The 24,554-nt window shown below is 35.8% G+C and overlaps 1 protein-coding gene across 1 annotated transcript in view; it reads left to right on the top strand.

Moving 5' to 3' along the window:
• AASDHPPT (aminoadipate-semialdehyde dehydrogenase-phosphopantetheinyl transferase) overlaps positions 1–18,292 on the top strand; it is a 28,267-nt gene extending 9,975 nt beyond the window's left edge. The window contains exons 3-6 of the mRNA XM_030270127.4: positions 4,081–4,202; positions 4,903–5,064; positions 11,596–11,673; positions 16,298–18,292. Coding sequence (XP_030125987.1) covers positions 4,081–4,202; positions 4,903–5,064; positions 11,596–11,673; positions 16,298–16,456 — 521 coding nt within the window. The 3' untranslated portion in view covers positions 16,457–18,292. The remainder of the gene's footprint in view (positions 1–4,080; positions 4,203–4,902; positions 5,065–11,595; positions 11,674–16,297) is intronic.
• The last annotated feature ends 6,262 nt before the right edge of the window (positions 18,293–24,554 follow it).

Consider the following 24,554-nt stretch of genomic DNA (forward strand, 5'->3'; position numbering starts at 1 on the left):
TGTGTTTTTTCAGGAGATTAGTTGATCAATGAGCTGGCAGTTGTAGCTTTATAAGCTAGTTTGTTTGTATCCGACCAGGCCAAGTTGAAGACTGTAAACTCATAAAACCTGAAGTGAAGCTGGCCGGTCATCTACTCTTCTAATTGTTTTGAGAAGAGTATGCTTGGCATGGTTCTAATAATTTTTGGTACAAATTTGTACCCTGCCTTTGTAAAGTGTACACTGTATTACCAAAGCTGACTTATGATTAACCTGATGTTTGTAAAAATGTAAAAAATTTCTGTACTAGCCTTATAGGTAGTAATTTTCACTATTAATAGTATCAGAGTTTACATGGATCATAATTCTGATTGCCTTTATCTTCCTACAGCTGCAGCTTGTTGGAATTCTTTAGCAGGTAGAAAAATGGGGGAAAATTATGGTGTATTTATGTACTATTTCTACAGTGCATTTGCAAACAGGACTAGAGAATATAGTCTGTTTTCTTATTTTTCACTCCTGCCTCTTTTTAAAATCAGTCTTTTATATCTGGTCTGTGGCATTACTGTTCTACAGGAAAACTGCAAAGCATTTTTTGCCTAATGTTTAAAAAAATTTAACAAAAACCTAGTTGTCATTGCAGTGGAAAACATGGCATTATGTATTAATGTAAATAGCTCATGCAAAAAATCCAAAATGCAGACACATATGCACACATAGGAACACACACACTTACCTGTATATAGCATGTTTACTTTCCAGGGTTAATATTGGAGTCTTTTTTTCCAGTATCACTTACTATTTCCTCTCATCACTCTTCCTGAAATTTCCAGGCTGTTGTGTGCTTTTAATTTAATGAAGAAGCTTAACTTTGGGTTTAGGTTTTATTTTTAATGACTAGAATACAGTTTTTGAAAGATTACTCAGTTGATATTCTTAAGGATATGATGTACTTAAAAGTTTATTAACAAGACATGTATTTTAAAATCAGAGACAGCAATATAGTTAATGCTCAGCATTAAAAGAAATTAGTTTGTTATTTTGAAGACCTGTATTTCCTGACATAAGCAAGTAAGAAGTACTTACTTAAAAAGTCAGTTTATATATGAAACAAGTTGACAAGGGAAATGCAAATGTAACATCAAATAATTAATTGCTATATGGACTTGTTCCAGTTCTTTCAAATGAAGATTTTTATAAATTGTGGCAAGTAGTTGACCACAACTTGAGGCTGTTTTTTTAAATCAAACTAAAAGCAAAATACATAGCATTTAAACAGAAACTTTATGCTGCTTCTAGTTTTGTCTCCTTCATATCTCCTATGTCATGAGAGACATGGGAAAATTGAAGGAGGTTTAGCAACGGGACACCAAGGTGATTAGAGGGTTGGGGAACTTGACTAATGTAAAAATGCTGGTGGAGCTGGGTTTGTTGAACCTCAAGAGGTGAAAGTTCTAAAGAAGGGAATCTAATCTAAAAGGCAGCAGGCTCAGGTTGCTTCAAAGGGAGTTCTGTCTCTGTAGAACAAGTCTGCACCATGAGATCAGCAGAATACTGGACTAGGTTCCCCAGAGAAGGGTTGAAATACTCTGCTTGACAGAGCCCTGGGTAACCCAATGTAAGGCTCTGTTTTTCAACAGAAGGTTAGACCGGGTGGTCCCCAAAGGTCTTTTTCAACCTACATTTTCCCCATGGTTCTGTAAATCTGTCTTTCTCTGATAGTGAAGCAAATATGGGGAAATGGACTAGGCAGGCTGTGGTACTGCAGGTAACTTGTGGAGAACAGGAATCCTAAGTCCTGATCTGTTCCTCAGAGCAGAGCAACTGTACTGCCTTAAGGAAATGGAGAGTGAATGCACTTAAGGACAAAGTGATGCCTGAGATTTTCAAAGGAGGAACTTGACATATGATGGGAGCGGAGGGGAAAGCACTATGTGAATTTGAACATGAGTGTTGAGAAGGGTAGCTGAATAGTTGAAGAAACTTAGGACAAGAAAAGGGGTGAACAATGAGGAAGAAAGCAGTAGCATATGGGTTTGATATGCACTCAGTGTACTAAATGGTTTAAGCATCAAGTGTATTCACCACATGTGATAAAGCTGGGATAGCAGGACTGACAACGCAGGAGCCTTTATGTTCCTCTACATGTTGAATGTGGTGTAGTGTGAGTAGTCTTGGGTGGTTTTCTCTGGTAGTCCTGGGATACAGACAGGAGGAGGGGGCTCTCTGAAAGTAATAGAGGAGGAAGGGTGCACCAGGACATTATGGAATGTTTTGTAGTTAAAATCACAAGAACAGGCTGGAGCCTAACACTGTTGTTTTAAATATTAAAGAAAAGAGAGAAGAGGGGGGAAATGGATTGTCTAGAGCAGGTATTAATGTACTTATTTGATTGTAAAATGGGCCATACCAACACAGAGGTGAAAGAAAATACCTTTCTCCAAGTCCAACGATTTTTTTGGGGGGTTTTTTTTGGGTTTTTTTGTTTGGTTTGTTTGTTTGTTTTTGTTGTTGGGTTTTTTGGGTTGTTTGTTTTTGGTTTTTTTGTTTTTGTTTTTTGTTTGTTTCAGGGAAGTTGGATTGTGTAAGTAGATGGATATGGAATTTGCCCTGGTAATTCATTAAGGCATACTTAACATTGTGGTTCCTTTTTTCTTCTACTGTTATTTTCTCCAGAGGAGAGTTAGTCCTGTCCTTAGACTGTTTTGGATCATTCCATTAGCTAAATGCTGCAACTGTCTCAAAATTCTGCAATTGAGGGCAGCTCTGAATTGTCACTGCCATGTCTTGTGGGACATGTATGTCAGACTTTGCAGTATGGTTTGGAAATCATGAGAACACCTGAATGTGTGCTTTAGTGTAACATTGTTTTGTTTAGATCAGTTATTACTGCTGCCAGTACCTGTTTTTATTTACTGCTTAGATATCTATAGAAGAGAACCACTTTATAGAGAAGGCTTGATGCCTTTACCCCTGGTTTAGGATGGGGAACATGAGCATAGAAAAGGAAAGTACCTTGCCCAGTCAACTCAAAGAATTACTGGCACAACTACAGTTAGAATCTGCATCTTAAGCAATTATTTAGTGAGTGGATTCTGCAAAGTAACATGTTATTGGGAGGGGGAAAATGTTTTGGATTAAATATGACTGATGTTATATTTTTAGTAAGAACATTGAGTAACCCATCAAAGAAATTGTCTCAATATATGGAATTGTCTCTATCCAGGTTTTTATTATCCCTGCTAGAGAAAAGAGGTTATTTTCTGCCATTGTCTCTTTAGTCACCAGCTGGACTTGGATGCTTGCATGAGATACTGATTAACATAGGCTATGGGTAGCCAAGCTTGTAACAAGGTCCATAGATTTCAAGGTACTATAGAAATGCCATTGGTCAATATAACCACACATTGTAGTGTCTTGTAAATTTAGACTAGTGGGGAAAAGTGGTGTAGCCCCCAAAGAGCTGCTGCAGTGTCACAGAGCTGTGATTATTTTTAGAGGAAGCTTAAATTTCATCTAAGGATTTGAAGGTTTGGTGGTTTGAGGCTGGGTTTTTTGGAGGATTTTTTTTTCCATTGGTATATTTCTTACTGTTATAATGGACACCTCTCTACCCACATTTTTCTTCCAGAATAAATCAAATCCAAATAGCTTAATATGTGTGTGATAAATTCAGAAGACTGCTTCTATAAGTGCTTAAAAAAGTGTTTCTTCTGTATTCCAGCATCCAAAGGTGGGAGGCAGAATAGCTTAATAAATTTTGACAAACAGAATGCTATTTTATAAAATGTTACTAGATCAAGCTGTCAGATGCCAGAGACTGTATATCCTACTTTAGTAGTTGAATATAAATTTTTAATGTTTATATAAAACTATCTTTGGTTAAATACTTTGCCTTTTAGTGAATGCTGGAAGTACTGCATCCTGAACAGCCATTAGCTCACTGCTTTGAGGCTGTATAAATTCAAATTGTGGAGCAGAGTTGGTTCATAATTTTTTTTTACTTATGAGTTTTTTCTAGAGCAATAATGTGAGGTAATTAATTTGCTTGATATTACTACTCTGTTACAATTTCTGTAAATATTTCTGTCTGATTTATAGGTAGTAGCTCAATTCCAAATTTCTTTCACATAATGAAGCGACAGTTTACTGAAACAGAGTGGGATGTAATCAAGTCAATGAGTAATGAATGGATGCAGCTGGATATGTTTTATCGGCACTGGGTAATACTTCTTTTCTTATTCAAAGTCCTATTCAAAGAATGTTCACATTCTTTTCTGATATAATTTTTTGTTTTCATTACAGTAAAAATGTAATCTTTCCGTAGTTGCATTGAAATGGTTTAGGTTGAAAAGGACATCTAAGATTACCAAATCTACCACTGAACTATGTCTCTAAGCACCATCTCTATCCATATTTTAAATAATTTCAGCATGACTCAACCACTGCCCTGGGCAGCTTGTTCCAGTGCTTGAAAAACTATTTGATGAGGAAGTTTCTCCCATTATCCAATCTAAACCCCCCTGGGTCTACCTGATACTATTTCAGGTGAAGATATTCTTGGACTTTATCTTTCAGTGATTATTTTAATATCAGAACAACTTTGAGAACCATGGTACAGCTGATATTTCCAATGGGATTTATTAGTAGTTTTAAACACATAGCCAGAACAAGGTAAAGCATTCATATCTGTAATTTGAATTGCATATTTATTTTAATGCAGCAGGTTAGGCTGGGTATAAACCATGCTGATAACTTTTTTTTTGATAATTTCATCAGTCTACCCTGACATTTAGTAGTATAAGTCTTAAATTTATTTTGTCTGCAATGTGTGCTCAGAAGTAATGTTTGTAGAACAGTAAATAGCAGTTTAAAAAACAGTTTGTAGCCAGTATAAATAAAATACATTTTTATGTCTTTTAGGCCTTAAAAGAAAGCTTCTTAAAGGCCATTGGAGTTGGAATTGGCTTTAACTTGCAAAGAATTGAATTTAATGTGTCTCCATTGCAACTGGAAATAGGGAAGGTGTATAAGGATACAAAAATGCTTCTGGATGGAGAAAAAGAAGAGGAGTGGACATTTGAGGTAAAGAACATGTTTTCATTAGTGATAAGCAGTCTCAACTCCTTATCGTTGCATTACATGTTTGATTTTTTTTTTAATTGCAATTTCACATCTTTCTTTTGTATAACCCCATTGAGCTTATATTAATCAAAACTTAAGATATAAATCTACAGCATTTTAAAGATTTTTTTTTAAGATTGCAAGCACACCCCATATATGGATTTGTTATAATGTCTTTTTATTTTTCCTGTGCCTGGAATATATTTCCTGCATCTGGGAAGGTCATGCTAAGGTATGCAGGAAGTTCACAGAAATATATTCGGACCTGATTTCTTGAATGTGTCTAAGATTTTAAAGTTCTTCATCAGTTGGTCTAGAATTATTGATCTCAATAATCTGAGTCTTGGGGTTTGGGCTTCTGTTTTCCTTCTTCAAAGTTATTGGGACTTACCACTAAAACATCTATCCTTCCAGATTTGGTAAGAAATTATCAGTATCATCTTTAAAGGATACATAGGGGAAAAACTGATAGGGACATGTTTACTGATGGACCTGGCAGTGCTGGGTTAACAGTTGGAACTTGCTGGTGTTGAAGGTGTTTTCCAGCTGATATGATTCTGATTCATAATGATCTCAAATTATTTAATTACCTAAAAAACAAGCTTTAAAACCAAATTTAATTACAATCCCATTTCTCTACACCCCAGAGGCATGTTTGTTCAACCCCTTTAAACAAAGCAAAAAATGGAACAAACTGTCAAGTGCACCTTTCAGTAAGATTAATCAGTTTCAAATACATATTTGCATTTTTAAAATAACTATATTGTTGGAGACAGCTGTTCCAATAGAGCTGTCTAAATGACAAATTTCAGCTGTATATTTATTTTCTTTAGTATACAAACTACATGTACCCTGTGCACATGGTATGAAAGAATGAATGTTCCAGTAATGTTTAACTTCAGAGTATAAGTTTCTTTCTTCACAGGTCATTCCTTAATTCCTGTCCATTTTTCATTTTGTGTTACAAGTCTATGCATACTAAATCAGTCCCCTTACTCAATTCCTATATAGTATAGCAATATTAGTATGCCATGAAATTCACTAGTTGGAATTGCACTGGCAAAGGAAGTTATTGGGAAAGCCTGTGATACGTCTTGTACCAGAAAGCTTTCTGTGTTACTGCAGTGTCCCATGGCCAGTGGAGCATCTGGCTGTCTTCACTGAATGCTGGAACTCCTAATTTTGGTCTTTGATTTGCCTCTGGTTGATTGACAGAAATAGTCTGAAGATGATGATGCAGATAGCTCCCTGTAATACTTAAACGCTTTCTAATTGCTTGGATTTTCCTTATTACTTAGTAATTACTGCTAGAACACTCATGCAGTTTTTGAGGAATGTCTCCACTCCTACACTTGCCCACCTGCTTCCCAAGAATGCAGCATTATAATGAGGAAGATTCTTGTATTTCAAAGAGAGGGCTTAATATCAAGTTTCCTTTAAATAAAGCTCAAGTGGGATATAATTTCATTTAAATATCAACTTTCATTAAAATTAAATAAATAAAATGTTTTTCAGTTACCAGTCTCTGGACAGTTTAAAATTAAGCATTGCTTTACTATTTTGTCTTTCCAATTTTGTTTTAATTTTATGTCCATTTTCTTACTTGGAAAATTCTTTTTTTTTTTTTTTTTGTCTCATCAGATTTTTGAAATAACTTTTTAGTTGAAAACACTAATTTTGAGAAACCTGAAAGAGTCACTTGTAAGACTACATTTTTATGATACAGTCTTTTCCTTAGGTTCCCTGTTGTGCCAATTTTTTTTTTCTATCAAATAATAAAATATAATGTCTCACTTCTACATTTCAGAACTGCCTATATCTTAGTGAAAGGAAACAATCAAAGAGAGCAAGACTGTTTAAAATTAAATTATCACATTTTTGATTTATTCATTTCAGTTTTAAAAAGAAGCTAATTTACTAAAAATAGAGGGGAGAATTTAAGGGGATTTTATCCACTTTAATTGCACAAAATATTCTGAAATCTTCTTCAGAAAATACCATGTAATATTAAAAAGATAACTTTAAATTCATAAAGATAAAGAAAAGATCCTCCACCTTATACTTGTCATGACTAAAAGGTCAAGAGAAATACTAATGAATCAGAACAAATCAAAGTTGGCACTATTTAGACACCCTGTAACTGTCCACAGTCAGAGCAAAGCCAATTCAAATTGGAGAGAGAATTTTCTGTGAACAGTGCAAAAAGGTTTCTCTTATTTCGTTGTAAATCAAAATTAACTACTTTATTTTGTATTTGACTGTGTGTGGTCCTTTTACCAAGGATTTAGTTTTGCTTGAAGTATCTTTGCCCTCATTCACACCCCATATTTTTTGGCTTGAATGGAAGGCAGTTGATCAGAAACAAGTTTGGTCTTGATGGAAAGATTTAGCTTTAGGGTCTTGTTTATTATTTGTATATTACTCTAGAGATTGCTACACAGATTCCCTTCAGCTGTTTTGGAAGGAGTTGGAGGAAAAAAGCTTTGTTTAAAAACATCAATTTAATTTTAAGATATGTCTGCTATATATGTTGACTATGCTTTATTCATGTAGACAGTACATACTTTCCTCATTTTAAAAAGGTGACTTTGTTTGGCAATAACTAAAGGACAGTTAGCCCAGTAAAGAGTGATAACAGTATTTTGTCAGGGTGTTGATTTAGGATGGAGTCATTATGATGATGGTGATGATGATTATTATTATGAGTAATTCTATATGCTCCATTTACTTCCTTTGAAGAAAATAAACTTGTAAAATTGTCCTAGTTTCATCTCTGATACAGTTAATTTTCTTCTTAGTAGCAGCCATAGTGCTCTTAACACATGGAAACAAAGTCAAGGACTCTAGTTTCTCATAGTGCCCTGCCAGTGAGGAGGCTGTGTGGTATGAGCTGCCTACTACTATGACAAGAATGAAATAGTAGTTAATTCTAGTAAAAATGAAAGAAGTTGATTGAAAACAGTTATGACAAGTTCTATCATTTAAAGAGATCCATGTAAGTTTATAAGCTAGACAGATTTGTTGCAGATCTTAAATATGGAAAAATATATTGGCACTGGAACTATATTGGCTTAGGAAAAGGTTTCCCAAAGAAGTTGTGGGTGTCCCATCCCTGGAAGTGTGTAAGGCTAGATTGGATGGGCCCTGAGCAACCTGGTCTAGTGGAAGGTGTCCCTGAGATGATTTTTGAGGTCCCTTCCAATATAAGGCATTCTATGAGATTATGAAAAATAAATTCCTAGTTAGTGATTTGCAAAATGTTTAATATATTTGTGACCCTTTTCTTATTAGTCCCAGTTGTGTACAATTGATCAGGAAGAATAACTGGATAGTGCTTACTGGAATCAATGTTAAAGAAGAATCTTAAATGAGACATAACACATTTGTCTTTGTGCCTACCTCAACTTTGGATACAATTGTTTTATACAGGAAACACATGATTTATCCTTAACTTTGCTCTGGGATTAAGAATCACCTGACAGGACTGCTGTTGCACAGATAACTTTTTGCATTTTTTCACAACAAATATTTGCTTGATTTGTTTATATGCAAATAAATTACTTCGAGAACATGAATTTTAAAGAGTGATTATCTGGGTCAATTTGAAACATATTTAGTAATTACTGTGTGCAACTGTAGTTGGCATCTTTCACTCTCGGTAAGGGAAGTTAATCCTGTTGCATTGTCAGGAATAAATAATAATAGAAACTTTCATGTCTAAGACTAGCTAATCCAACTCAATTCACTCATCAATCAGTTCTGCTGGCTGGGAAGGCGCAGTTTCATCATAAGCAGTCTGCTGTTGTGTGAATTCATAATTATTTGAATTCCAGACACATCATTCTGCAGAGTCTTTGAAATGAGATCATTGTAAATCTCTGTGTGCTCTAGCAACACTTTTGTTCTGTGCAGACAAAAAAATTTTAGTCCATTATTTGTCTTCTGGTTTATAGAGAGGAATCTTAACAAAACAAACTCTCTACCCTGAAGGAATTCTATAGGATTGTCCTCTTTTTGTTAATCATCTATTTCCATTTAAGAGACTAATTTTGTAAGCTGGTGTAGCAATATCTCCAGGGATATTTTTTATAGTTTCAGTATGTTTCATTAATTCCATTGCTTAAGGTTTTTGCTGGCCACTAGTACAGGCCAGGAAAGATGTTTCTTTCAGTATTTCATTTGGATTTGCATTGCTGTGAAACAGCAAAGATAGATGAAGGGCATAGCTTATGTTTTATTGTAAGATGCTGAAAAGTCTCTTGTGACCACAGAGGCTATATGAAATAAATGAAATGGAACCTTTTTCATTCACTGTTCATTGGGCAGGGTCTCTGCAGGGAAGGTCTATCTAAACCATCACTGCCTGTTAAATGCAGCTTTGAAATGAAAAAAACATTATTTTGCTAACAATATGTGAAATAGTATCTCTATAGTATGTTTTTAGTTGAACAAACAAGAAGTAATATAATTTGACCTCACAAAAAGAAAATTCTGTGCTTAAAGCTGTTTGCAGATTTCTGATTACAGGCGTAAGCCACTGCTGAATGTGCTGTACTGTGTCCTCTGTTCTGATCTGTCTTTGACCTCTTGGGCATCAAAAAAATGAAGGAAGGGTAAAAAATGAAGTGATTAAAAAGGGGATATAGTAATTTTTCCATCTAGAAGAACACAAAACATCGCCACCCCAGAACTATAGAAATGGTTTAGCAACACCTGATCAAGCATTTAATATTCATAGTCTTTCTTATTTCTGAGGAGGTTAAGGAAATGTTCACACTGAGTACAAGTGGTTACCTCCGAGGTAGCATTCTTTATGCTTGACTTACTTTCAGTTTGGTATCCTAGTAAAGGAGTGGAAAACCCAGTAAAATACCCCATAGGAAGTACATTCTTGCAGTCATGTGTAAAGTACTGCTTATGCTGTAGGTTTATTAGTGTTTCTTATATTAAATATTTTCTTAATCTAGACAGAATCTAAATATTTCTTACTAGCACTTAGCAGAAAGGTATGACAGTGTGAGTTTGATTTTTTTTTTTTTTTAAGTAGGTGAGAGTTCTAAACTTCACTGCTAACGCTGTCAAATAGGCACAGTTTTGGTGCTGAAGAGATTAAAGTAAAGGCACAGTTCTATTTCCTCACCAGCACCTCTCAGCCGAGGCATACACGTTTGTCAGAAACATTCCCCAACTTTACAGTTGTCCTGGTGCTACACAAGCCTGGAGCAGCTCCTACCTTGACTGAACTGGGCTGAGTAGATTTGATCTGAACAGCTTGGCTTATATATATATATTATATATATTATATATTATATATATATTATATATTATATATATATTTTATATTTATTTATATATATATGCACAGAACTGGTTTGGTATCACAGAAATGGTATCCTGGCAACTGAAGCCTTTGAAAATTCTGTGTAGTAGATGAACTGTAGAAAAGCCTGATGCACACTGATACCATTGTTCTGAAAGACATTTTCCTTAGATTAAATGGGGTCAAAAATGAGGCAAGCAACAACCTGTGAGAGGAAACAGGAGGAAATCATGGTGCTTTCTTTATATTATAATATAGTGCAGTTAGACTATTTCTGAAGGAAGCCAAAATTGGAGATTCAGTCTTAAGTCCATGGAGAATATCCGAATGACTTCTTATTTGCAGATTAATGGTAATATTGGATCATCTACCTAGGTAAAATTCTTGTTATTCTTGGGTTCTAGTTTAGAAAGTGCAGAAATTACATGAAAACTTTAGAATAAATAAGCAGAGAAAATTTTATTTCATCCCCTTTTTAAAAGTCAATAGATTTATGACTTGGCTATAGAATAAGCATTATTCAGAAACAGTAAAAATCTTTGGGATTCTTTTTCTTGAAATTGTTTAGGATAAATTTTTAGTCTTTCTAGAAGAAAACACTTTCAAACCAAAGTATTAAATTGGTAAAAAACTGTATTGCTAAATATATAGTTATGTACCTAAAAATGTTGATTTGTATTTACACATAGCAGTGCTCAGATTATGTCAGGAATTCAAAGCTGTGCGCTTACATGCTGTCTGAAACCAAGAGGGAGCGTCAATGGTTTAAGTTTACACTGACATCACTGTTTTTCAGAATACCTTCTTGAGGTTCACAGTTCATCTCACTGGAAAGGGATAACTGAGATGGGTTATGCAGTTTGAGGCTTAGAAGGGACTGATAAAGGAATGCTCAGGTCACAAGCTTCAATACAAATATCTACAAATGGATAGGTTGGTGGTAACCTATAGTAATCTGTCCTCAGCCCTGTGAACATTTTATTGTGTCTGCATCATGGAGTTCTTCAGCAAAACTGCTAAAATACTATTGCTTTTCGAATGTCATTATTTTAAAGTATTTTATATGATCTTGTGCTATTGTTCTGAATCATGCTCTAAACACTTATATAGTCTATACTCTGTAAACAGAGTAAAGAAAATGCATTTACATTGCCATTTTTCATCTTTACTAGGAAACCCGCTTGGATGATAATCATCATGTTGCCGTGGCACTTGGAAAACAGGAGGGATTTGTACAGAAGGATTCTGATGTAAGGAATTGTGAAGCAGTTTCATCTCTTGGTGATCACTTGAATATAAACTTATACTGTAGCTAAAAGTGTATAATCTCATATATGGGGCCAAGAAGAAGGCTTATCTTAGGCACAGCATTAACCAGAACCATGCAGTACTACTAAGTGTTTCCTCTAGTTCTGTAATGCCTATTGCACAAGAAGTCTGTGAAGGAGAAATAGATTCAGAGGACAGCAACAGATAATGTCAAGTCTGTAGTGTATGTATTCTATGTGTTCATTCTAGAGAAGATTACATGATTTTTGTCATGGCCCACTAGTACTCATGTGGGAAAGATTGTTTTCACAGAGGGAAATGGAAACAGTGAACCGGTCTGGACTGTTAAACTTGTGTGACACCTCACCAAGTTGATTTTAGTGGGCAACTGTCAGTGCTTGTATCCCAAAGCAGATCCATCGCTCAAACACCATCACGACAAGATAACCCTTGAGACAAGCAGGAACAACCAACAGATGGGAAGAACAGCAGTGTTATTCTTCATTCCATGTGGTGTGTCTAAAAGAGAAAAGCAACTTAAAAGCTTTTCATGATTTTCTGTGTAATTTAAAAAAGACCTCATTCATTAAAATAGCAATAAAAGTCAAATTTAAGGGACAGGCAGATTGGCAAGTTGTAGCCAAAACAGCCAGACAGTCAGCAAATGAGAGTGTGACAAGTTGCCAGATTTTTCTCTGGTGTTCTAGTTGCTCACAAGAAAATTGGTTAGCTCTTTTCTGTTATTTAGATACAATTATTCTACCAGGAACTAGAAAAAAAAAAGAAAATCAGTATAGGAATGGATAAAAGCATGAAAGTGGTAATGCACACTATCTCTCATGGTAACAAAGTCTGTGTTCATGGATAACAAAGGGAGGCAGACCTTTTAACTAGTCTTGGGTAGATTGAGAAAAAGAGGTATTAAACTTCCTCTACTGTGATAAATCAGTAGACAAATATTTTTAATAAATTATGTGCATTTTTTTGGCAGGACATACTTAAGTTAATTACCCAGGTATTCTGCAGGAATCCAGGATTTTTAAGTATTGACCTTCACCATCATGGTTGCTTACCTTAAACATATCAGAGAAAAAATAGTCATGATATCAAAGGTTATGATGAAAAGTCTTTGAATCAAGAGTCTCAAAGGCTTACTTGTTCACTGATTAAATTTATGATGACCTAAATTTCATTATCTCTCTTCAATGAAGAAAGGTCATTTTAAGCAGAACAAGAGAGCATTCTGTGACTCCCCAGTAAGGAAATTAAGTAAAAATTTATGTACTGTTGCATTGTGCCTTTTTAGGTCTCCTTCTAACAGGAACATGGAGGAAATTAACGTTACATTCTCGCTTTTTAAAAGAAATATAAAAATTATTCTATTTATTGCTAGATGTGTCAAAAGAAAGTTGTTCATTCTAGCTTAACATGTGTGTAAATGTTACCCAGTTGTTTTAGGATGTCAGTGTTTATGTCTGTTCCCTCTCTGTAATCACATGACTAATTCATTATGGCCTGCTTGCAGAACATCTATTTGCAGCTTTCTTCACAAAATTATAGCATGTACCTACAATTTCCAGGAAAGACCAATTGTTATGTCAATGTACTGCAATTAAAAATCTCTAGTGTCAAGAGTCTTACCAAAATGCTAGTGACAGCTATATGCTTGAGGAAACAAAACATTAATCTATGCTCTTAACCTAGATCTAGACATTATTCTGACGCTAGTCTCAATAAAAGATGGCTGAGTTTAAAATTCTTTATAAATCCTGTGTAGGGTATAAGGTGTCTTCTGTCGATTGCTTGCTGTACTTCACAAGAGTTTTGATGCATTCAGTCAGGACACACTTCCTTCAGACAAGCATGTGCTGAAGTTAAAACTACATCTGTTAACAACTACTTAGCTCAGAGGCGTGGTTCATATTTGGTATGCATCTGTAATGTCACTTGCGTGGCTTTAGGCACCATTCCTGCAGCTTTACCTCATCTCCAAAATGTCAGATGAGCAGAGAGGTCTCAACACCATGTCACTTGTGTAAGGACATAAAGTGAGAGGCAGCTCAATCTTTTTGCTTGCAGTCTGCATTGACAGCTAAGAGTTCTTCTGTGTTGTTATAACAGCACAAAACATTATGTCGTCTCTACATTTATTCTTAATAGTAGCCTACTGCTCAAGTAGTGAAGTGGAGAGTTTTTGATTTTTGCCTATTTATTGACCTACCTTCACTGGTGTGACAGATAGAGATAACAAAATCCTCAAAACTGACATTGGACTGAGTCACCTCCAGCACTTGGATGTAAGCAAGGAAGGGTCTACAAGGCCCAATTATGAACAAATTCTCCAAATCTTCTGAAACTCAACTTGCTGGAGTGCCTCTGAAGTACACCAGTGCACTTAGGATGAGGCATAAACATGATGAGTCACAGATCTGTCTGTGGCTGCAGGGTTCCGAGATCATGAGATAGTGCAGTTCAGGATCCTAGGGCAGTGAGGACTCACAACCCTTAACATGAAGAGAGCAAACTTTCTCCTCCTCAAAGGACAAAGAGGGGTCCTGTGGGATAAAGCCTCAGAAGAAAGCTGAGCCCAAGAAAGCTGCTTAACATTCAAGGATCATCTCGGGAAGAGAGTTCCATCTCACTGTGTATGAAGTCAGGTAAAAAAGCCAGGAGGTCTGCATGGATGAAGGGGGCTAGGGAGCTCCTAGCCAAACTTGGGCATAGAAAGGGAAGCATACAGAGGGTGAGAGCAACAATGCATAACATGAGAAGAAAACAGAAATACTAGCTGAGCTTCCAGGGATGAAGTTTAAACAGCTAAAGCCCAAATACAATTTAATCTGACCAGGGATATTCAAAGCAACAAGAAGCACTTCTGTAAGTGCAAAGAAGCCAGAGGAAATGGTTTTACTCAAAAAGACCAATGTTGAAAGAGGCTGAGGTGCTGAATGCCACCTTTGCATCAGTATTGATTAGCAAGGCTGGATGTCAGGAATCCCAGGTTGCAGGGATGAAAGAGGAAGGAGCAAGGAAGATGTGCCCTTGGAGAAAGAGGAGGTCAGGGAATGCTTGAGCAAACTGGATGGGTGTAAGTCAGTAATATTTATGGGAGACAGCTGGCATTGCAAGGCCCCTCTCAATAGTCTTTGTTTGATCATGGGGACTGGGAGAAGTGCCTGAAGACTGGAAGAAAACGTGGAAGAAGGAGGACCCAGGTAATTACAGATCTGACAGGTTCACCATGATTGCTGGAGAGGTGGCAGAACAGCTAATTCTGAACACCATTTCCAGGCATAGCAAGGACAAAGAAATCATCAGGACTTGTCAGCATAGCTTTGCCAAGAGAAAGTCATGCTTGATGAACTTGGTAAATTTCTGCCATGAAATGACTGGCCTGGTAGATGAGGTTAGAGCAGGGGGTAATTGTCTACCTATATTTCAGTACCTTCTGTCTCTGGCACTGTCTCTCCTAAGATCCTCCTAGAAAAATACTGAGAGCTGTGTATGCAGACAGGGAGGTGTATTGGAAACCGGCTTAATGTTTCGGCCCAGGGTAAGGTGATAGAGGTACAAAGTCTGGTTGGAGGGCAGCTACCAGTGATCAGTACTGCGTCCAGTTCCATGTAACATCTTCATTAATGAGCTGGATGATGGTGCAGTGCACGCTCAGCAGGTTTGCTGGTGACACCAAACTGGGAGGAGTGGCTGATACACCAGAGGACTGTGGTGTCACACAGAGAGACCCTGACAGGCTCATCAAAAATGAGTCAGTTTGTCTAATGTATTGAGTAACACCACTGCAGAGGAGCCATACTGAATTTTATGAAATATTAAACAATAAGAATAGGTTGCTCCAGCAAATGCACATTTAGAAGACTCAGCTATATTTATGTTTGATTCACGCAAGCTGTACTGTCTGCCCTGCTGTCTGCAGACAATTACATTTGGAGATGGCATACAGCAGGCTGCACAGTAGTGTGCTCAAAAAAAAAAGCCAACCCAAATATTTTTCTTCTTTGAAATGTGATTTTGTTTTTTTTCTTGGAGTGATGAAAGCAACTGGAGACTGTGACACCATCATCTCTAATATCTCAGTCCACATTTAATTGGTTTTAATATGGATAATTGCAGGTTGATTGTGTCCACTTTCATTTTTAAGAAGCACTTGAGTCTGAGACAAGCACGCAAAACATCAGTGACTACTGGTATTAAAATGAATACAAATAGGCACACCTAGTGGAATAAATCTTTGCACAGTTGTTTCAAGTAATATCTCCTGAAGAATGAAGTACAATTTGTTTGATGGTGGTCTTTCTCTTCTTTACTGGACTTAAACAGTCATTCTGTCATACTTGCAGCATTTTATAGCCCTTGTTCCCTCAGTTTTGTGAACTGTGTTTCAACAAAAAGCTTGATTTTTTCTGTGTGGCCTATTACATGCTTCTAATAGTTACTGCATAGCCTAAATGAGGGGAAGTGACATTAGTCTCAAATATAGACTGTCTTCTTCAATAAGCAACGTGTAGTTTAAATGTGACAGAGAATTTTACAGGTAGAAAATTGATATTTTTTGATTCATGTTATGCTAATATGTATTTTCTTTAGGTCCGTTCCGTGGAGCCTAACCAACCACAATTTACATTATTGACTTTTGAAGATTTAGTTGCATCTGGTATTCCTGTCACACCTGAGGATTCTGCATATTGGGACAATTTCTGTTCAAAGCAGGAGGGTCCAGTGAAACAGAGTTCGCATTCAAGATAAGATTGTGTATAAGAAAAAGAAATTTGTCAGACTTCTTATGCTGTTATCCCGTTTAATTTGAAGTTGGGACTAAGTGCATATATGTAAATTAAATGTATATTTCTCTATTTAAGCTGACAACCTGATTTTAATGACACTTCATTGGAATTGTAAGGATGTAAGGAAGACATTTCCTTACATGAAGAAATTCTGAATGAGAAGCCTAAACCAACATGCCTTTTTGCATCTCCTTGCCTGTGGTTCTTACACCTCAGTAATTCTGCAGGCTAGGAACAGAAAGCAGTTGTATAATAATGTTGTTTATTAGTGCACAAGTGTTTAGTGTATAAAAATGTGTTTCCATACTCATTTCTGCTGAAACTTAAATTATGATACTGCTTTTTCTCTTACAAAAATTATTCATTTATCCTCAGATGGACAAATAAATAAATGCCACAGATTCTTATGGTGTACAATACTTGGTGTTTGTGTAATGCCAGGCTGAAAAGGTCTGTAGTAGTCTTGGAGCTACATGTGTGCAAAAATAGTTTGAGACAGGGAATTAACTTACAAGTATTTCATGGTCTTTTCACTTCTTATCTTTGTTAATTAAAGCTTCCTGTATGCAACTTAGTATTTGTCTTTTAACAGTTCTTTTTTTTTAATCTTCAGCAATAGATGCAAGCCAAGCAGCATTTCAATTTTCTTGTACTTGCATTTGCATCAGTCATGGGGGGCAACCCAAAGAAAAAAAGAAAGCTATTTACTTTTTTCCAGATAGTCTTGTAACATCTGATGACAGAACAGATCTCCAGGAACCTTCAGTAAAATGCAGATCTTGAATACACTTCTAGAATATTTTGTCTTCTTTTTCAAAATACATCCTGTTTTGTGCCATTACCTCTCACTCTTCTTTCTAGAAATCATAGATATAATGTGGTCCATCTAAATTTATGAAAACACACTGAACAGAATGACCTTTGCAGAAAAATAATTACCTTCTGTCCTACATTTTCATTGAATTTGGGGCTGTGTACAGCTATGCTGCGCCTTGTATTGAACTGAACTCCATTGAATAATTCTGAATTCAAACACGCTGCTAAAGTCTCCCACTTCTAATGCTGATGAATATTTTTTTACATTTCTATGACTCTCTCATCCTGCATGCTAATCATAGTTTTTAATGTTTTGCTTTTTTATCCCCTCCAAAATGGCAAATCATTGTAGAAATGACTCTTCCCTCCAGTCTCCACAGGGGCTAAATTAGATGTTCAGTAACTTCAAATCTGAAGTTTAAAAAAAAATACAGAATATTTTATATACAAATTCTAAGTCATGCATTCCAGATTGTTTGTCTTTTAGAAAAATGAAATTCAACTTGCAATGAATGATTTGCAATCCACAGAGGTCCAGTATATGCCAGTCAGTCACTGGACCCATCAATTGCAGCTTTGCCAGACAGTTTGAATTTGCAAACTTTTTTGTTAGGACAATCAATCAAACTGCAAATATGGGATGAGCTGAATAGTAGAATTTCCAATCTAGATTTCTGGGGATAAGAGAATTATTTTCATAATACAGATTAGTTGTTTTTGCATGAAAGCAGTGTCTCAAACCAGAAATTTTCTTTCATTGGAAAGAGTTTTAAAAGTATTAAAGAAATTATTTATAATACTGTGCTTGCATGTAAGTAGAGGACAAGCTAATTTTGTTAAATTAGAAAATTGTGCTTGGTTTTCTTGCAAGGAATATGATAGTTTTCAATGCTGTATCTAATTAGAAAGAGTTTGTTTTGGTTAGTTCTCCATGAAGTAAAATCTTAGTTTAGAGTGGTTTATAAAGAATTTTCTAGAAGGCTGCAGTTTCTTATGGTGTGATTTTTTTTCTCTTTTAATTTACACTGAACTATTTGAAAAATAAGGTTAATCTCATTTTTAATTTTAATAGCAGTAAGGTTAGGTGATGGTAATGCCTTTTGAAGAGCCACTTGAGTCAGGTTTTTTCATGTCAGTGCAAATGGACACAATTGTTATACTTGCTTTTACCTCAGTGGGAAAGAGCAGCTGGATCATTATGGAATTTTTGGCTAAAAGCATGCCACTAAAATGCCAGCAGGACATTCTGAGTCCTTATGAATGTGAATGATCCTTCTTAAAGTCAGAAGTTTTTCTGACTCTCTGTGCTGTGGAGGCACATACTGAAATAAGTGTTGTTAGTGTGTACAAATAAATTAATGTAATTTCACAGTTCTAAGATAAATTTGTTTTTTAATTGACCATCACTCTGGGTAGGCTTTTCCCCTATGGAACAGCACTGACCCATCCTCCCATTTTTCAAATTCTCAGATTTTGGTCTTAGATTAGATCTGCTGTCCTAGGTGGCATATCAACACAGTGTTTTTGAGAAGTATTTATTAATAGTTTCTGACCAAAAAATAAATTTTGAAAGTTTTGGTTTTAATGAAAAGTTTCAATGAAAGGATTGTTAAAAGTGAATAGATGTGTTTTAGTTTGGACTTGTTCAAAACTTTTTGTATCTTACATCAAAATTGGTCAAGTGGATTAGGAACTTCAGGGGGTAAAACTGGGTTCAAGGCAGTTAGCACCTGTGTGACAAGAGACGGGTGCAGGGGCCATTTGATGTGAAAATCTGTAACTGAAAAGTGGATCATGTGAGTTCCCTCAGCCTCTTACAGAGTCTGTAAACTTACACAGGATGTAGATTATTGCTATGTTACGGGATCAAGTCCACTGATGTTAATCAAGTCTGCTCATCTTAGAAAAGAAATCAGAGATGCATCAACAGAGGTAGTGTATATATATTGTTGTTATATGTGTGATCTGGAAAACATCCAGGCAACAGCTCAACTTTAAACAAACATCTTTACCCAAGACACTGCAATAAGGAGATGATTTGCAAAAAAGTTGAAAAGATGGTTATGCAAGTCAGCATAGAGTGCCCTTTATGGGAGTTTTACAGGATTATAGTGCTGCATTCTACAAAGAAGATAAGTGGTTCTTGGCAGAATTGATAGAACCATGTATAAAACATCAATTGAGACTGTCATCCTTAACTGCTGCCTAATTCTGCAGGTGTGCTTCATTATCCTCCAGATTCAGTTCATTTTGATTACTTTGCTCTTTGTAGAAAATGTAAGCGTGAAAATAAATTCTGAATTTTCAAGAGAGACAGCATTTGAAATAAGGTTTTTTTTTTTCAAAAAGTAATTTTTTGTAACGTTATTTTCTTGCTCTGCATAAACATGCAGATTTTTATGGCCAGACACTGTATATGAATCCTGTTTCTTCTAAGATTGGGTATAATTTCTTTACTGCAATAAAATGTGGACTATTTTGTGTGTGTGGTTATTATTTTATCTTGCTATTATCAAGACAGAGGTAAGATTACCGAAACACTTGTCTAACACTCCTTTTTTGCTATTTTGGAAACAAATTATGGGACCATGAAACTATACACTCTTCATGACATCCTTTAGGTGAATCAAGAAGCCAAGGTCTGGACCAGTTCTCCACTACTTCACTTCTTCCAATTTTAATTTTATAATGTGCAACCCAGTTTCTGACAAATAAGGTGCAATATTGGTGCATTCCGGGCTGGAATGTTTCTCATCTTGTGGTTGAAACTGGCATAGTGTGAAGTTTAACACTCTTAGGAAGATGAACATTTTCAAATACAAGACTACAGTGCTGCCCAGTGTTGCTTAAAATGAAATTTCTGAAGATTTGATTTTTAATTAGGACATGGAACACAAAGGGTTTTTAGGCTGTAGTAGGAGCTTCTTCACATAGAAAAAAGCTCTTTTACTTACACAAGACTTTTCTTTAAAACATGTGAAAACCTGTTTTGTACTTTTAAATTATTTAAACAGTAAGGAAGTGCGTGTTTCAGTTGAAATGCATCTTCTGTTTTCCAGCAGCTAGAGTACTTCAAAGGTTTACCAGAATGCTTGCCAGATATGTCCTTGGGATTTAGTGATGCCTTTTGACATTTGGGGCAGATACACCAAGGTTCCCAGCATAACAGAGATGCAGTGCTAGACCAATAGGCAGTGCCAGAACTTGAGAGGACTTAAAGAGTTTTTATAAATGGTAATGCTATACTTATAAATGGCAAAGCTCTGAAGGGGCTGTATAAGAGTTTTCTTCAGTTTTCTTTCTTTCACACTTTTAAAGTTGTATAAAAGTCTCACTTTGGACTTGGTAATTATCTCATAAACATAGGCATTTAAGTCTAGTCAGATATTCTACAAGAGCACTGAGATTTTCATTGCAAACTTGCCCCTTTTTTGTTAAAACACCTGAGTAGACAGGTGCCTCATTTCTCTGCTGTTTCTGTGTGTGTAACACACCCTCCCGAGGTGCTTTTGCTGCAGCAACTTTCAATGGGGCTAGTCCAAGCATGCCAATAATTCCTGCTGGTAAGGTTGTCTTTGAGCTGAGAAGAAAATGTATTGGTATCATTACCAAACTCTACTAAATTAATGGAAGATATGAGTAAAGAAATTGCATGTAAAGACTTTAATGCTGTAATGCAAATAGTGGAAAGTAAGTGTAAAAGAATAGGTGCTAGCTTTTACCTCAGAGAAGTTCTTAGTTTTGCTTTGTTCTAAGATCTCAAGGCAGCTGAACTTGCTTCAGTCCTTTTATTTGGGTTTCTGGGATTTTTTGCCCTTAAGGTTAAATAGTAGCATCTGTATTACAACTTCAAAGTCCCAGTTAAGATTTCCCAACTGTGACTTTCTCTTGTCCCTGTAGCTTAATGTTTCCAGACTTGGTTCAGTGTTCTAAAAAACTGCCTTCCTTTAATCATGAAATAGGCTGAAGTTCACCCAAGTAGCCAGTCACATCCACTTAATCCCTGGGAACCTTTGTGCAGAGACAGAAATCAGGAGCTCAGTGTGCCCTGCTTCAGCAGCCTGGTGGTTTCTCAGCTGTTGGGTGTGACACTGCTGCAGGGGCTCTAAAGCTGCCTTCTGGTTTCTGGAATTACCTCACTCAGCTGAGTGATGTTGCTACTTGGTGTCATTGAATATCAAACTCTTCATGTGGTCACTGTTTTGATTTTTCGTTTTGCAGTGTTGGAGTTAAACATTCTGCCCCATGCAGAATGTTTTCACCACTGTTTTCAGTTTTTGGCTTTATATCAATAGACTCTGGTTTTGGCTTTAACGTATCAACAATAGCAATCTTAATAAGTAGTGCAGAAGGTAAATGCAATAAGACTAGCAAAAATATTGATAATCTTTATAGAAATGATTACTGATTTTATTTGTATCATTGCATGTTATATGTAGTAAGCTGTATATGTAATATTTTACAATAATAATAAATGTATTATATATTTATAAAAGTGAACTTCTATATATATGCACACACTACAGTATCTTATCTTTCAATTAAGCACAGGTCTGTGTTTTCCTCTGCAAATAAGTACTCATTTGTTACATTTGTTGCTTACACAAATACTCATTTGTTACTTTTCATCATAGGGGTGTTTTGATGTATTTAAATGATTCCCTATTGAAATTACCTGAAGTTTGCATTTAAAACAGCACATGGGAAAAAATAAAAAAAATACTTCCTTGAAAATATTTTCTCTTTAAAATGAATACCCTATGTTTTCTCATCTTCAGCAGCAAAGTTTTCAGTAATTTATCACAGCTGTCATCAGGTGAGTGGATTCTCAATCCTTGTATCTATTGATTGTACAATGTGCTCCGCATCCTAATTGAGAGCTTTTGTGAAAGGCACAGTGAACTGTTTATTCAGTGAGGTCACTGGTCTCTTTGTTAGAGAAACGAATTTTCCTGCAGTTATTAAGTTCAAACACTGTTTACTGAACAGAATAATATTCTGAGCAAGAAGTGTTTACTACCTGCATAAAAGCATTTTTTTAATCTTGTGATGGTTACGTGGTCTACAATTAATTAGATGCCTGTACAACATTAGGAATATGTATTAGATTAATTTTGTATAGTAAAACCGTGTGGGTAGAGGTTGTACATTTCCACATACCATAATTACTGTTCTCATGTGAGTGAAAAGAGTGTATTACAAAGAGATATCTTTCTGATACCATTGTTTCTGCCTAATTGCTTATTAGGAACTTTAGATTATTTGCTTTGTTAATTTAGAATGTTTTCCCTGGAGTACAATAGGATATTTATTTGCATTTCAGCTCTAGCAGTCAGACAGCAACTGTTTGCAAAAATCATTGTTATTGCTTGGTCACCTTTTGGGATAAAACCAGAAAACAGCAAATTGCTGATTGCAGTGGAAGCACACTGGTTTCAGTTGGATTGGATAAAGTCAGATGTGCCGGCCATAGAGCAATGTAGAACTGCTTGTGTAAATGCCTTTAAGAATCAGAAAATACTTTTAATCTCTGAGGTTAGCCTTCAGTTAAAAGAAGGAAGGAAGTAATGTCAGATGAAGGCAATAATTTATCCTAATTTCTCCACTCTTTCTGCTGAAAGAGTGACGACCCCTTGAAGGTGTTAGGAATTCTAAAACACATATGTTTTATTTATAGAAGCTAATCTGGGGACTTCAGAAGTCTTCTAATAGGATGGTTATGGTTTTGGTTTTGTTGGGTTTTTTTTTTTTTTGAGCAACAGCAGTCTGAGTGCAGCATTGATTGGATTGAGTTGTTTAGTTTGTATAAACAGGCTTTTAAAAGGCAAATGAAAATTCAATTGCATTAAAATTTAAATATGTTGGTGCAAGAAGCTGTTTGCTAGAGTACACACATATGCATATATATATACACACACACATAATCAGCTTTACAAGAACTAGAAACCAACCCCATCTTTATTAATTCTGTAACCCGGAAGTCTCAGAGAAATGCTTCAAGAGTGGGTAATACAAATGGATACAAATAATTTGGGCTGATGCAAAGAGAAATTTAAGATCCAGCAACTGAGAAATAAAAAACAATGCCTTGAACAAATAGGAGAAGGAGCAGATTAATATACAATTTTTTTATCAGTTGAAAGGTTTTATTAAAAATACATGAGTTAAAATACTGTGAAAACAAGTAAATATAGTAGGTAAATATTTATTTTCGTGATCATTTAATGACTGGTATTTTGTATGAAGGAAGTCAACAGGAACTGAAGAAACTGCATTGAATTTATTTTGCTTTAGTCCATTGCTCTTGAGGGCTTTCCTAATTCAACACTCAATGGGACACGGGAAAAATCCATGGTACCTTTACAGTACATGCTTGCAATATTTTTGGAAAGAAGAGACCAAATGCAACTGTTTCAGAAAACAAAAGCTTCTGAGAAAGAGAAGCTCATGGTGGGTTGGCAGATAGAAAAACACCTGTTAATTAGAAAAACTGGTGGGCACATCACAGTCAAATAACTACAGTGTCCTGCTTTGAAGATGTGTTTTCATGGTGCGGGTGTAAGACAGAATATTGGAAATGCTGCCTTCATCTTCTTTGTGCAGTACAGGCCCTTAGAACTTAGACAAACCTGCTCTTGGTGTCTATAAAATAACATTATTGGTAAAAGAGTAATCAAGAGTATAAGTGTTAATAGAAATCTGTATCTCAACTCTTGTGAATTCTTCATACCTGAGCTTCTGAGAATGGACACCTGTTATCTTTTATACATGATGATTCCCCAGCTCTGAAGTATCCCATTTCTACCACAGGACACTGAGTCAGATGTTTGTCCATTACAGCATGCAGGGCTTCCCTCCTGGGCTCAGGAGGGTCTCTGAGAACTGAAATAAGTTGGGGAATTTGGTGAGAAAAATAAATCAGGCCAAGTACTGCAAACCAGTCTAGTACCTGAGCTGACATCAAACAAGACTTTGGAAGAAGAAGATTTAATTCTTAAAGTAAGTACAAAAGCAACTAAAACTGGAATCTCTGGTGTGCTATTTGTGGTGAAAACTACTGTTCTAGGATTTACAGAATCTAAGATAAGAGCCCCAGTCTGTCAGTTTCTCATTTATGTATGCCAAATCATGCACTTTCAATTACAAAGAGTACAGGACAATAGCACAGTGGGGAGATAAGAATTAAGGAGCTTCCAATTCTGGTGATAAAATATTTTTTAAGGAGTCTTCCAGTTCTGGTGGTA

This window comes from Taeniopygia guttata, chromosome 1 (assembly GCF_048771995.1).
Source record: "Taeniopygia guttata chromosome 1, bTaeGut7.mat, whole genome shotgun sequence".
NCBI lineage: Eukaryota > Metazoa > Chordata > Aves > Passeriformes > Estrildidae > Taeniopygia > Taeniopygia guttata.